Raw genomic sequence first — 15,187 nt, forward strand, 5'->3', positions numbered from 1 at the left:
TTGGACTCAGAGGCTGGCCGCGTGGACTGGACGCTGAACTAGGCATGCTGGGAAGGCTCCTTGTGGGGGAAAGAAAATACCATAATACACGCACATATGCACCTGTGCACACACATATGCACACATGCACATACACAGTGCACACACACGTGCACACATGCACATACACAGTGCTCACACATGTGCTTGTATACACAGACGTACACATGTGAGGGGAAGCAATTACATGGGAGAGAGTTCGGCCTTTCAGCAGATGGTGAGTCCTAAGCATGGTTTTGAGAGAAGAGGCAGGGCGCATGCGGGGAGGCCACATAGGAATATAAGGCGTGGTGGCTTATTAAATGAGATGATATGTGTCACTCATCATTCATATCAGCTGCCACACGCTGAGTTCCTCCCAGGTGCCAAGCCCTGTGCTAGGTGCTTTTCACAAACGATCCATAATCCCTGCCACCATGCTTGAGGGAGCACCCCATGTCACAGGCGACAAAAGAGGCCCAGAAAATTAAGGGTCTTGTACAGCTGCTATGCGGCAGGGCCTGGTGTGAGCCATTTCTCTCTATCTGGGCTGTTTCCCAAACACCAAACCCTCCAGTTCAACCGACCCAGACCTCAGAGACACAAAGATAAGCAGAACAGTCATCTTACCCTCCAGAAGTGGGGAGACATAATTATCTGACCATAAAAGGGAGGCACCCCATGGACTGCAGAGTCGGGGAAGGTGTGCAGGCCCAGGAGACCTCCAGGGACAGGCAGAAGCAAGAGGGATTCCTGCGCTGAGTGACCGGCGCAAAAAGGAGGCATCAAGGGGCCTCTGCTTGCTAATGGGGCCAGAGGTGCCACATCCTACCACCTCCCCTCTGTCACCAGGGTGCCCCTAGGATGGAGCTGGCCCAGGCTTCCACTGGGAACATGACAGGGTTGGCCTGGTTGGTGGTGAGACCCATATCTGAGACTGGGAACACCTGGGTGTCTGGCCTAGTTCTACCCAGATTGCAGTCTGCCTTGACCAAGTTTGTCTGCTGCTCTCTGAGAAGGAAGGAGCCTCCCGCTCCAGGATTCTTGTTTGAAGCTGAGTTGAATTCCATTTGCTCTGTGACTCTGGGAAAGTCACTTAACCTCTCTGATCCTCCAGAGTCAGCAATAACTGCAATGTGGCATATCATATTTTCAAAGCACTTTATCCTGAGATGGTTTAGGTGGTGTCATGTCCCCAGTTTTTCAGAGGACACCGAAGCATGGAAAGGTGCAGTGGCCAACCTAAAAACACAGCTTTTCAGAGATTGTGACCAAAGTCTCTTCCTGGCACCATGAGGCTTTCCTTAGTTCCAGCCTTTCCCACCCACATATGGGGACTTGTGTTTCCCCTGGAGCCCAGCAGTCTTGGGAGGAACTTCTCCTTCTCTCCTTTTCAGATGCACCATTGAGGACTCAGCCACTTACACTGTGCGAGTGAAGAATGCCTACGGCCAGGCCTCCTCCTTCGCCAAAGTCCTCGTCCGCAGTAAGTCCTCCCATCCCCAACAGGCAGTCCGGGCCACAGCAAACCCTAGCTGAGCAGACAAGGACATGGGTCTGCGTGAGACCTGAGGAAAGGCCGTTGGCACAAGGCTGTTCAGCCTGGCATTGGGTGACCAGGGCAGCCCTGGAGACTCCCGCTTCCCTGGAGGCCTTCGTAGCGGGTGATAGTCTCCTCCATCAGCCTGGCATGGGCTGATGGTGGAAGGCGAGTGAGGCAGGATCACCTGTCCCTGTGGGTTGGTGTCAAGAGCAACTGGGAGAGGGGAAGGGAACTGACCTCTCCTGAGTCTTCACTGTGTGCCAGACACCCTTGATGGTACCTGACTTCATCCTGAGCCAGATAGTGACAGGGCTGGGACTTGAACTCAGCTCTCTCTGCAGAGTCATCACTGGCATAGTGGGCACCTTTGTGTGAACTGAGTGGATGAATTAGCAAAAGAGGCCCCTTTTCTGCAGGCAGGTGCAGCTCCCACTCCAGGGCACATGGCTTGGCAAATGGAAAACAGACTGAATTTTAGCCCCCACGTTGCTCTCTCAGGGGATGTCTTTGCGCAGAGCACAACCTACACAGCTGTTCAAGGCGAACCCACCTGCCCGCCATGCCAAAGAGCATGCTTGGCCCACCGGATTGCGCTTAGGTCGGGATCCATCTCAGGGCCTCTGGGAGGGTGGTCTGGCCCTGCCAACCCTACTGAGGGGTCCTCGGGGCAAAGGCCAAACCCCAGCAACTCCCCACCTGACCCTCACTGCCCCATGTGGGTTCTGGTGCACATTTTCCAGTTGGGCTTGGGCCCCTCCTGGAGGTCACCCCCTGGGCATCTGAAATCACAGCATAAAGCAGGGAGACACTCAGGAGTCAGCCAGACCCAAGTTCACATCATGGCTCTGCCGCCAGCTGGCCGTGTAAACCTGGGAAGCCACCTCACTTCTCTGAGCCTCTATTTCTTCATCTGTGAAAGGAAGAATCCTACAATCCTACCACCTCTCTCAGATGCCCGTGTTGATTAAATGAGGTGATAAGCCTTGGCATGTGGTACCCACTCCCATGACCAGGGCAGGGCACTGCCCACGGGGGTCACACATTTGGGCCCAGAAGAATGCCGTGCCCTGAGTTCCAGGACCCCCGGGAGAGAGAAGCCCACAGATGCACACACATGCACACTCACACACACTCACACACATGCACTCATACACGCGCACTCATACACACGCTCCTAAGGCAGCTGTCTTGGGCGGTAGACAGGTGGATCCCAGCCCACCCTCCCTGCCTCTCATCAGACCTTGTTAAACTGTCCTGCACAGCCCTCTCCACCCACTGTCCTGTTCCCTAAATAGCTCTTCAGAGGCAGATCCTGCTGCCAGGCCAAGCTCTTGTGCAGAAATTTGAGCTGTCCCCACAGGCCGTGCCCAGAGTCAAGCCCAAGGTCAGGGACTGGGGCTCTGCCTCCCTCTGCCCACCCATCCTTCCCACCACTCCTTCCAGATCCCTGTCCCTCTCTCCATCAAGGCTGGCAGCTCCAGGGTCCACCAGGCTTGCTCTTGGCCCCAGACTCCAGCCAACCCCCTGCTCCTCCTACTCTACTCACCGCCACTACGACCCTCTTCTCTGCTCTCATCTCCATAGCAACTTGGGTGATTTTAGTGGCCTGGGGGGCAGCAGCCCTGAGTTCCAATCCTAACTCTTCCACTGACCTGTGTGATCTCGGGCAGCCTCCTGCCCTTCTCTGGACCTTGCTCAGGAAGGGCCTTTCCAGGGACCAGTGTCATGTCATAGCTTCAGGCTGCTGGGGTGTTGTCTGAACAGCTGTGCCTCAGTTTTCTCATCTGTTTGACGGGATAATAATAGTACCCACTGACAGGGCTGTTGTGAAGATTAAATGAGTCAATGTGTTTAATTGGCTTGTTTAATCCTCACAGCATGGGGCAAGCACTGTGTGAGTGAGAGCTGCTGTTACTATTCTCTGGTGGTCTGTGGCAACATTACCTTGGATTTCACCCTTCAGCCCCTGGACTCTCTCAGTGCTGCCCCTGCCCCACCACTCTCCCTGATCCCACCAGAAATGCCCGCGTCTCTGCGTCTCTGACTGGGCTTGACTGCTGTGAAGACAATGCGTGATCCTGGGGGCAAGTTTGGGGAGACAAAGGAAACCAGTATGTGTTGAGAACCTGCCATGTGTCAGGCTATGGCTGGGGGCTTGGTTCATGTGAACCCGCTCATTCCTTGCCCCAGGTAGGAATTACTGTCCCATTTTACTGCTGAAGAAACTGAGGCACAGAGAGGTGAAAGAACTTTCCCAAAGCCACAGGGGGGAGCCACCAACAGACCAGGACTCGAACTCATATCGAAAGCCTATGTCCCCAAAATAGCATAGGAATGTGGGGTCTGAACCTTCTCCAACTCCATTTGCCTTTGGTTTTCAGCTTACCTGGGGAAGGATGCCGGCTTCGATTCAGAGATCTTCAAAAGTAAGTCGGCTGGGGGAGCATGGGACCTGGGATTCTTTGTTCAGTCTTTGCTCCCCAAAGCCACTATGGTACCTGTTTAGAATATAGCCATCCGCTGCCCATAAAAGGATGTCCACCGGGGTTTGTCTATGAGCTGGTAACACTTGCACCTGACTTCTAAGGGCCGCAAGGTACCCCAGAGCTGTCCCCGGCTGCTGAACTGTCCTCTGACTAAAACTGGGTTTGAAAGGCAAAGCCAGAAAAACCAGTAGACTTGGCCTTCAGATGTTTGCTCTTTGGCTTCTCTGGCCCCTACCTAGATAAGTCTCTTCCCATCCTACCCCAAGGCCAGGTCCCCTTCTCCCAGTCAAGACCCAGAAGAGAGGGGATGCCCCAGAAAAGTCCTCACTCCTAAGTCCCAGGCCAGGCTGGCTGCCTCAAAAACTTCTGCCCCAAATTTCATTCCCACCCCAGGATCGATGTTTGGCCCCAGCGTGGAATTCACCTCGGTGCTGAAGCCAGTCTTTGCTCGTGAGAAGGAACCCTTCTCCTTGTCATGCTTGTTTTCGGAAGATGTGTTAGATGCTGAGAGCATCCAGTGGTTCCGAGACGGTGAGGACCCCCAGTCCTGGCCCCCAGCCTCCAGAGCTAGCACCTCCAAAGCTCAACTCAGAGCCAGAGAGGACCCCTAGCGGAGAGACTCTCTCCAACCAGTACCAACTGAGCTGAAGAGGCAGAGGAGAGCAGGAGTACAGCCAGGTGTGGTCAGACCATGCCACCCCACAAATGGCCACCAAGCATCTGTGGGGTGCCAGGCCCTGGACTGGGACTGGGGCAGAGGGTAGGGGCAGATGTGCATGAGTCCAGGGGCTGTGTCCACCTGGGAGGAGGGAGGAGGGAGGAAGCCATCAGCACAATTGTAGCCACCAGCACTGACCAAGCACCTGCTCAGCCATTTGCATGCATCGTTACCTCCCTAAGAGTGAGTGAGGGAGGCCAGGCGTGGTGGCTCACACCTGTAATCCTAGTACTCTGGGAGGCTGAGGCGGGTGGATCACCTGAAGTCAAGAGTTCAGGCCTGGCTAACATGGTGAAACGCCGTCTCTACTAAAAATACAAAAAATTAGCCAGGTGCAGTGGTGGGTGCCTGTAATCCTAGCTACTCGGGAGGCTGAGGCAGGAGAATCGCTTGAACCTGGGAGGCAGAGGTTGCAGTGAGCCAAGATGGCATCACTGCATTCCAGCCTGGGGGACAAGAGCGAAACTCTGTCTCAAAAAAAAAAAAAAAAAAGTGAGTGAGGGCTCTTAAAGCAATGGGAACAGAGCCCCAAGGTCAGGAGGCAGGAGGGCACCACAAGCACTCGGGGCAGGCTGCGACAGTTGCATCGGGCTTTTCAGAGTCAGGGTTGTGGTGCAGATAAACAGTTGCTGACCCGTGGGCTGGGAGGCCTCTGGGGACGTCTCAGGCAAGGCCTGGAGAAGCCTGGTCAGGGCCAAGGCAGGAAGATGTGGACCTCCTACCCCATCCATGACCAGGCCTATAGCCTAAGGACCCAGAGTAGAGTGCCCCTCTGGCACCCCCAGCTCTGAGCCCAGGGAGGCTGTACCTGCTGGGGCAGTAGGGAGTAGGGAAGCCATCAGGATCCCTGACAGCTGCAATAACAAGGCTGAGATGTTTTCCCAAACTTGTAGATCTTCCGGAATGGAGGTGCTGACTGGAGGGCAGAGTCTTCCCATGGGGTAAAGAGAAGAGCTGGCCCCACAGTGTGGCCTCAGGGCAGGGCCCGCCCCTGAGCCCTGGACTCCGCTTCTGAGTCCCCATCCACCTCCTAAGCTCCCATCCCATGAACGCTCACTCCCCTCCCTGACCCCTAACCCCTCAACAAGTCCTCCACCCGCCTCACCGAGGCCCCAGCTCTCTCAATGAGACCCAGGCCCTTTACTGAGCTCCCACCCCCCACAAACAGGCCCTCCTTCTTTGAGTCCCCTGACCCCATACAGGGACCCATCTCTCTTGCTCCTACTTCCTCAGAGAACTTACAACTCCTCACCTTGTCACTGGCTATGTCCCTAAACCCTCACTCCCTCATTGAGCCTCAGCCCCACACTGGCCCTTCCCTCCTCCCCAAGCCCTCTGCAAAGAAGAGTTCTCTGCTACCTTGGCGAAGCCCTGGAGGCCACCAGCTGCACCCAAGGCCTGAGCTGAGCCTCACCAGCCTCTCTGTCTGCCTAGCCAGGGTCTCCAGGCCCCCTGAGTTTCCACGGTTCCCAGGTGAGACCAGGAACCCCCACAAACTCAATGGCCCCCCACTTCCCTTCCACAGGGAGGCTACTGAGGTCCTCAAGACGTCGGAAGATCCTCTACGCAGACTGCCAGGCATCCCTGAAGGTGTCCTGCACCTACAAGGAGGATGAGGGGCTCTACACGGTCCAGGTGCCCTCACCCTTCGGACCCCGGGAACAGAGCACCTACGTGCTTGTGAGAGGTGAGGGCATGGGTGTGTGCGAGGTGGCAGCAGAAGCCCAGAGACCAGGGCTCTGCCCCTCGTTTGCTGTGGAACCTTAAGCAAGGGCCCTACTGTCTTGGGGCCTCAATTTCTCTGCCATAAAATCAGGGCTTTGGGTTGGGGTCTCCAAGACTCCACATGACATCCTGTGACTCTCCAAAGGAATGTGGCCTGAGAGTTAGCCCGGCTGGAGCCAAGGAGGCGGGGAGCTGAGTGTGGGGCTGGAGTGATTCTGGCCACTGCTTAGGGCCTGGGTTCACATCCTGGCTTTGTCACTTCACCAGCTGGGTGACCTTGGGCAGGTCACTCACTCACCTCCGTGAGACTCAGTTTCCCCATCCAAAGAGGGGAAGGCTGCTCTGGGGCTGGAATTCATTATTCCACTTGTTCAGGTACTTGGTGTAAAATGGGCCCCCAAGAAGTGGTACTGTCACCCTTCCCTCAGATACTGCTATGGGGGTGGAGGGACTAATATTCAGGCCCCAGTCCTCAAGATCAAAACAGCCCCTGGAGGATGGATGAGAAGAGGATGCCGGACGGGAGTGGGAAGGGCCTGTCACCAAATGGCCACTGACTAGAAGGGCCTCCCTCTCACCCCCGTGTTTCAGATGCTGAGGCCGAGAACCCCGGGGCCCCAGGCTCGCCGCTGAACGTCCGATGCCTGGATGTGAACAGAGACTGCCTCATCCTGACCTGGGCCCCACCCAGTGACACCCGGGGCAACGCCATCACTGCCTACTCCATCGAGCGGTGAGTCGGCCTCTTGAGTGGCAGAGGCCCTAGGGTTAGAATTCTGTCTGGCTGTGGGAGCCACAGCAAAGAGGAGGCCCCATGCCTGGCCTCAGAGAAACCCCACAGCCCCGCTCCTCAGAACAGGACAGGAGGCAGGCTGTGCTGTGTCATTTAGGGGCAATGGAGGGGCATCTGTGCCTCCAAGTCTCTGTCATGCTGATACCTGGAATTCTACACTGGAGTCGGCTACTGCCCTGTGGACCCTCTAGAGCTGACCTGGAGGGGCAAAACAGGGAGTGCTTGAACCCTGAGCACAGTGGATTCGTGGGCTATTTTCCTTCCTGAATGACAGAGAGAGATGGAATAGCACTGATCCCAAGGGAGGAGGCAAACAGGTAGACAGCCCAGAACCTCCGGCCTCCTTCCTGTGTGGCCGGCTCTGAAGGCCCAGCTTGAGGAAATAGCTAATGCCACAGACGGGCTCATGACCATGCTAGGGGCGCGCCTCATCTCTTTCCATCCTTACAATGACCCCGCTCTAAAGAGAAGGGGACTATCTAATGCCCCCTCCTATGGATAGGGAAACCAAGGTATGTGGGGAGATGACTCTGCTCAAAGACACATTTGTCATTAGTGGTGGAGACAAGACTTGGACCCACATGTTATGACTACCCCAACCAGCTGGTAACAATAAGGGTAATGTGCACTGTCACACTGCCTGGGACAATGGTACCAAGAGGGTCCAGAGAGCCCAGGCTTGGAGGGTCAACCTGGAATGCACGCCAACTTAGGGAGGGGACAAGCTCAGGTGGATCCTAACAGTGTGACCTTGGGCAGGTCTGGTCACTCTCTGAGCCACAGACCCTGCATGTGTACAGTGAAGGTGACCACACATGTCCCCAGGACTTCCAGGGAGATGAAACAAGGGCTGGGTGTGGAGGGCACAGCACAGCCGTGGGCTCACGATGATCCCCCATGAAAGGCACTGCTGCTGGTCAGCAGCAGGGATGGTGAAAAGGTCTCCCGGGGACCCAAAGTTGGAACCAGCCTCTTCTATTGGAGAAAAGAACTTTAATTGGTAGAGATGAGCTCGGCAGGCTCCCCCAGTTAAAGAAAAGCCCTCAGGCCGGGCGCGGTGGCTCATGCCTGTAATCCCAGCACTTTGGGAGGCCTTGGCAGGTGGATCACGAGATGTCAGGAGTTCGAGACCAGTCTGACCAACATGGTGAATCCCTGTCTCTACAAAAATATGAAAATTAGCCAGGTGGTAGTGGCGTGTGTCTGTTATCCCAGATACTCTGGAGGCTGAGGCATGATGATTACTTGAACCCGGGAGACGGAGGTTGTGGTGAGCGGGGATGGTGCCACTGCACTCCAGCCTGGCAACAAAACAAGACTCCGTCTAAAAAAAAAAAGAAGGAAAGAAAAGGAAAGTCCTCGTAGAGGCTCACTTTGGGAAGGTGTGCAGTGTGGGCAGGGGCTGAAAGGGGGGCCTGTCTCCAACAGGTGCCAGGGTGACTCTGGGGAATGGGTCCCCTGCCATGAGGCCCCCGGAGGAACTTGTCGGTGCCCGATCCAAGGCCTCGTTGAAGGTCAGAGCTATCGGTTCCGGGTGAGAGCCATCAGCAAGGCGGGCAGCAGCCTCCCCTCCAAGGCCTCAGAGTTGGTTGTCATGGGCGACCATGATGCAGCCCGGAGGAAAACAGGTGGGTACAGAGGTCCTAAGCGACTTTCTAGAACATCAGTCAGGGAACCCTCAGGACTACCTCACACAGGAGACAATCTGGCCCTCAGGAACCCCGAGTCTGATGGAGGAAGCACAGCCCAGGCCTCAGTAAACACTAGTCTGACGAAGGAGACAAAGGCCAGCCCTCGAGAACTTCCAGTCTGATGGAGGAGGCACAATCCGGTCCTTAGGAACCCCTAGCCTGAGAAGAAAGATACAGCTAGTCTAATGGGCGAAACCAAACCGTCCATGGGAGAGACCAGTCTGAGGGAACACCCCACCCCAGCACCTGTCAGATGTCCTTCAGCTCGAGTGTGGGGACACGGCCCTCTCAGCCCTCGGGAGCCACGCTGACTTGGGTGTGCTAGAAGCTCCACCATGGCAGGGTGCCCGGCCCCAGGCGCCTCCTTCCTCCTCTCTGTCTCCACTTGTCCCAAGAGAAAGAGCGTCTACCAGGGCCTGAGAGCAGCAGGGCTCCACCTGGGACTCCTGAGAAAGCTGAGGTCACAGGGCACCTGTCTGAGGTTGCACAGCGAGGGCTGCAAGGCCAGGACCGGGACAGGGCAGGACACAGAGCCTGGTGTGGGGTAGGCCCTGGCCTAACTCCTCCTGTCCCACCCCCCACCCTCCCATGCTCCCTTCTCATCCTAGAGATCCCCTTTGGTCTGGGAAACAAGATCACCATCAGCACAGACGATTTTGAAGGTATGCGGGACCCTCCTATGTAGTTCTGGAATCTGTATCGTTCTGGAAACTCTGTATAGTTCTGGAAACTCTGTATAGTTCTGGAAACTCTGTATAGTTCTGGAAACTCTGTATAGTTCTGGAATCTGTATCGTTCTGGAAACTCTGGGAGGTGAGCTGGCAAGAAGGCAGAAACTGTCCCTGTGCAGGGTGTGGGGGATCAGGACAGGTGGGGCCTAGTCGGAAGCAGCCAGAGTGCTGGGGTCACTGTGGCCCATCTGGCTGTGGCCCTCCTGGAGGAGGGAACACATTGGGAAAAGTCCTGGCCAGGGCAGGGGGAGACCTGGGTTCTGGCCCCAGCTCTGCCCAGCATTGCTGGGTGACCTGGAGCCAATTACTACCCCTCTCTTGGGGATGGGTGGAGATGTAGTTCCCTCCTCCATGGAATGAGGCACTGAGATTAGGGGGTCTCTGAAGGCCCACCCATCTCGGCCCCGGGTGACTCTGATTCCAGATACTGTGACCATCCCCTCACCGCCGACCAACGTCCACGCCAGCGAGATCCGAGAGGCCTACGTGGTTCTGGCCTGGGAGGAGCCGAGGCCCCGGGGCAGAGCGCCACTGACATACTCCCTGGAGAAGGTAGGGGACCCCGAGGCCCCAGCCCCAGGCCAGCCTGAGAAACAGCGTGCTGTGGGACCCGGGGCAGTGTGCCCTGGGGAGGCCGTCAGAGAATAAAAAAGGAGCCCCTGGCTGGAAGGGCCCAGGCATGGCCGCACAGAGAGGCATGGGGATGGATTGAATAGCCTTTGCGGCTACCTCTAGCCCTGGGAGGCCAGTCACTGTGGGCCGTTCCTGAGGCTGTTCATGGAAGTATACAAAATACAAGGCACAGACAACAATGACAATATGATCCACCACTTCCTGGGTACCTCCCTGCCCCCAAGTCGGCTGGCATCAGACCACACACTGGGCCAAGCACTTCTTGGTGGGACTATGTTGGGATGGAAACGAGGCTGGTACCCTCCAGCCAGGGACAGGAACCAGCAGCACTTGCAGAGCCTACAGAGTGATTAGCACTAGGACGTGGCTCTCACTGGGGATTGAGTGGGGGCAGGGGAGACCCCCGCGAGGATGCAGCAGGTCTTGTAGAGTGGACTTCACAGTGGAGGGGAGGCAGGATGGTGGAGTAGAAGACAGCATGGGTGTTAAAATCTGTTCAAATCCTGCCTTCTGCTGTGTGATCCTGAGTGAGTGTCCTAACTTCTCTGAGCCTCAGTTTCCTCCAGCATAGAATAGAGAACCTGCCCTGTGAAGATGAAATAAAACACAGCCCGCAGCCAGAGCCTGCAGTCCCCGGGATCTGTCAGTGCTTCCCAAGGAGGTATTCTTGCCTATCTCCCTGAAGTCAGAGACTAAGTTTATCTTCTCACTACTTTCTGTGCCCAGCACAATGCCTGGCACAAACCAGGTGGACAGAGAAGGTTTAGGGAATAAATGCATTTAAAATTTTCAGGGAGGAATCTCAGGCTCTGGTTATCCAAACGGGCCTCTCTTTTCACACTCATGGGTAATCCTTTTTCTCTGACGTAGGAAAGCTATAGATAATTGGGGACTGGTTTTGCGAGGTGGTAGGGTATCATGGTGGAGATGTTGGCGTCAGACTGCTTGGGTTCAAATCCTATCTCTGCTACTTACCAGCTGTGTGACTTTGGGCAAGTTACTTAGTTTCTCTATACACCTGTTTCTTCTTCCATAAAATGATAATAATCATACACAGCTTGTAGGGTTAATGTGAGGATCAAATTAATTAGCGCGCATAAAGACTTAGAATAGAGCCTGGCACACAGTAGGAGCTCAGCAGTCTTCATGGTTTCTTATGGTGATTTCTTGTCCTGCCTGGTCTAGGCCACTGACAGCCAGACGGGCTTGGGAGGGGGAAGACCACAGAGGATGGAATCAGTGGGTCCTCTGATGCTTCTAGGTCTTAACTCTCTTGCCCAGACTCAGCAGAAACGGTCTCTGGATGCCTCTCTCATCTGTATCACCCTGGGCTCTTCACCTTCCATCTGCCCAGAGACTCAGAGTTTCTGGCTGCTTTCTGGGTCCCTGACACTGTGGAGAGTAAACAGGTTTGCAGCTACCCACACCTGAGCGAAGTGAAATGCCATATCCACCAGTTATTAGATGCAGGACTTTTGGCCAAGTTACCGAAACTCTCTGAACCTGACTTCCCTCAGCGGCAGAGAAATTAACACCTTCCTGCAGGGTTATTGTGAGAACTCATTCTTTCATTCATTCATTTGCCCCAGAAACATAGATGGAGCACCTGCCATGTGCCAGTGCTGTTCTCGGTCCTGGGGACACAGCAGGCGGGGGAGGGAGTGCCGATGATAAACGGGGTAAATCAGTAGAATATTACGCACAGTAGTGAGTGGTAGGCGCTAAGGAGAAAGACGTCGAGCAGGGAGGGGAACTTGAAGTGTGGGGAGAGGAGATACTGACGTTTTTAGATGGAGTGGCTGGGAGGGCCTCCCCACTCCCCAGGAAGGTGGGTTTTGAATAAAGGCCTACAGGAAGCCAGCCAAGAGATTTCTGGGGGAAGAACATTCCAGGCTGAGAGACCAGCAAGAGCGAAGGCCCGGACAGAGGTGGGACTTGGGCCCTTAGGGAACAGCAGAGAGGCACAGAGACTAAGAGCAAAGGGAACGGTGGCCAGACAGACCGAGGGGTCAGGCCATGGGGAAGCTTTTGCTCTGAGGGAGATGCAGGGCTTGGCAGAAGGGAACAGAGAACAAGACGGAAGGGGGTTATAGGTAGAAACGGAGGGGAGACCAGCCAAGAGGCTATTCAGATCATTCAGGCGCGAGGTACTGACAGCCTGCATCAAGGTTATGGTGGGGAGCGTGAGGGCGATAAAGCATGGCTGGGTTCTGGGTAAATTTTGAAGAGTGAGTTAACTGGGTTTGTTGATGGAACACATTTAGGGCATGAGACAAAGAGAGGAAGAGCCAAGGGTGGCTCCAGGGATTTCACCTGGGGGACTGGAAGGATGGGGGCCACCAACACAATGCAGGTGTGGGAAGCTCTGGAGCTGCATCATGGACAGGCTGGACGTGAGCTCTCGGTAGGTATCCAGGTGGAGAGGCAGAGAGGCAGATGGGGCAGAGCTCCATGCTCAGGGGCAGCCTGGGCTGAGTATAGAGGACCATGAAAGCACATGGGCTGGGGACAGAGATCATTGGAGGCGACCAGTACAGAGCCGGTCTGGGCAACCGCTTAGCCAATGTGAGTTCCTCTGTTTCTTCAGTCAGTCATAGGTAGTGGCACCTGGGAGGCCATCAGCACGGAAAGCCCTGTGAAATCTCCGAGATTCGCCGTTCTGGACCTGGAGAAAAAGAAGTCATATGTCTTCAGAGTGCGAGCAATGAACCAGTATGGCCTGAGCGATCCCTCAGAGCCCAGTGAGCCCATCGCCTTGCCGGGCCAGCCAGGTACCCTCATGATGCAGGGGGTCGGGGAGGAGGCAGGCCAGGCCAGGCTCAAGACCTGAAGCTGCAAGGACAAAGCCCTGCCCACTTCCCTGTCCCTGCTCCCTTCTACCCATCATGAAGCTGAAAGGCAATTTGACCTCAGGCCTGGGGAGTTTTAAGACATCAGAAATTACATTTCTCTGGGCAGGAGGCTCATGGAGGGAGACAGCCTTCTGCTTTTTTCCAGATCAGCAATGAATGGGTTACAGAGTGCCGCTGGGTCCCACACAGCAGCTATGTAAGCGAGTGGTCCCTCCATTCTACAGGTCTCTGGCCTGCCCCTAGACCCTGCAGCTCACTGCCAAGCAGCCCCTGGCACCCTGCCTGGTGGAAGTTGAGCTGTCCCACCTGAGCCCTGGCTTACCAGGCAGGACACTGCTCATCTGCAGCATAACGGGGGACCTGGGAGAGTCATTTCCAAGCTGCATACCTTGCTGTCCTCAACTGGCAAACCCATTGTGTTTTTTTGGGTTTGTTTTTGATTTTTTTTTTTTTTTGAGACGGAGTCTCGCTCTGTCGCCCAGGCTGGAGTGCAGTGGCGCGATCTCCACTCACTGCAAGCTCCGCCTCCCAGGTTCACGCCATTCTCCTGCCTCAGCCTCCCGAGTAGCTGGGACTACAGGCGCCTGCCACCGCACCCAGCTAATTTTTGTATTTTTAATAGAGATGGGGTTTCACCGTGTTAGCCAGGATGGTCTCGATCTCCTGACCTTGTGATCCACCCGTCTCGGCCTCCCAAAGTGCTGGGATTACAGGCGTGAGCCACCGAGCCTGGCCCAAACCCATTGTTTTAAAGGGCCTCATTACTGCTCCTACCTCTGGCTCCTTCCTGAGTCTCCCAATTGCAACTCCATCCTGACCCCAGCTTCCCAGGGCTCCCACCTCTGAGACCTCTGGATTCTGAGGTTCTTTACCCTTTCATCAGATTAGAAGGTTCCCTGTAGCTGCCATCACAACCAGCCCTTTAAGGAACCTTTCTACAGTGCCACCTTTGCAAGAAAAGCCTGGTTTGCTGAAGGTCCCATTTGGAGAAGATTTCAAAGTTCTAGATTTGTTCTGCTTCAATAACTTAGAAGGGAAAAAGTACACACATGCACATGCACACGCACACGCACACACAGCACATATGAACAAGTTGGTGAGCAAGTGGTGTTTTTCTTTAATTCTGGTGAACATTTGGTTTTGATTTGGGGCCTGGCCAGTGAGCAGTTTGTCATCAGATGTGGGCAGTCTCTGGACCATAAACCAGACTTAAATTATACCAGGCAAGGCTCTGGTATAATTCAGAAAGGAAGGGAGGGCAGGGCTAGAGGTGAAACCTTCAAAGAGGTGAGGGGTGAAGACCTGGGATAGGCAGGACCCTTAGGAATAAGAATAAGAAGAGAGGAGAAAAAATGGAGCAGGTCAAGGAACAGAAGCTTGGAGGAGTCCAATATTTGGGGGCCAAAAGAAAATAGAGAACCACCAAAGGATGTGTAAGGAATTTAGAAATAAAAAGAGAACTAGGAAGATCATGCACCTGCCATCCATCAGTCCATCTATCCATCTATTCATCCAACTATCCATTTATTCATCCATGAATCCACCTGTCTACTCATCCATCCATTCATCCATCCATCTATCCATCCATCCATCCATCAATCTATCCATCCATCCATCATCCATCCATCCATCTATCCATCCATCCATCTATTCATCCACATATCCACCTGTCCATCCATCCAACCATTCATCCATCCATCCATCCATCCATCCATCCATCCATCCATCCAACCAACCAACCATCTATCCATCCATTCATTCAACCAACTATCCATCTATCCATTAAACAAGTTACAGCAGCCCCTACCTCAAGGAGCTTAGTTTCAGGGAGCCACGAAAATCGGTAGAGAAGTTTCAAGGAAAGAAAACTGAGATTCAAGATAAGGACTGAGGAAAGCTATCAGATTTGGTGACTTTTGAGTGAGAAAGAGTGTGTATGTAAGGATGAATGAGTGAGTATGCTTTTGTGCTTTAGTGAGGAAGCAGAGATGCTCGGA

At 54.6% G+C, this 15,187-nt stretch overlaps 1 protein-coding gene across 4 annotated transcripts in view; it reads left to right on the forward strand.

The window, feature by feature from the left end:
* Window positions 1-15,187, forward strand: part of MYOM3 (myomesin 3) — a 59,926-nt gene that overhangs the window by 13,846 nt on the left and 30,893 nt on the right. For all 4 annotated transcript variants that reach the window (XR_013405951.1, XM_077969917.1, XM_028838163.2 and 1 more), the window contains exons 7-15: window positions 1,416-1,504; window positions 3,943-3,987; window positions 4,441-4,578; window positions 6,291-6,452; window positions 7,082-7,223; window positions 8,712-8,911; window positions 9,583-9,636; window positions 10,130-10,257; window positions 12,926-13,109. Coding sequence is in view for 3 of the 4 variants with exons in the window: in XM_077969917.1 (XP_077826043.1) it covers window positions 1,416-1,504; window positions 3,943-3,987; window positions 4,441-4,578; window positions 6,291-6,452; window positions 7,082-7,223; window positions 8,712-8,911; window positions 9,583-9,636; window positions 10,130-10,257; window positions 12,926-13,109 (1,142 nt within the window). In the remaining variant the exon portion in view is untranslated. The remainder of the gene's footprint in view (window positions 1-1,415; window positions 1,505-3,942; window positions 3,988-4,440; window positions 4,579-6,290; window positions 6,453-7,081; window positions 7,224-8,711; window positions 8,912-9,582; window positions 9,637-10,129; window positions 10,258-12,925; window positions 13,110-15,187) is intronic.

This window comes from Macaca mulatta, chromosome 1, assembly GCF_049350105.2.
Source record: "Macaca mulatta isolate MMU2019108-1 chromosome 1, T2T-MMU8v2.0, whole genome shotgun sequence".
Classification (NCBI taxonomy): domain Eukaryota; kingdom Metazoa; phylum Chordata; class Mammalia; order Primates; family Cercopithecidae; genus Macaca; species Macaca mulatta.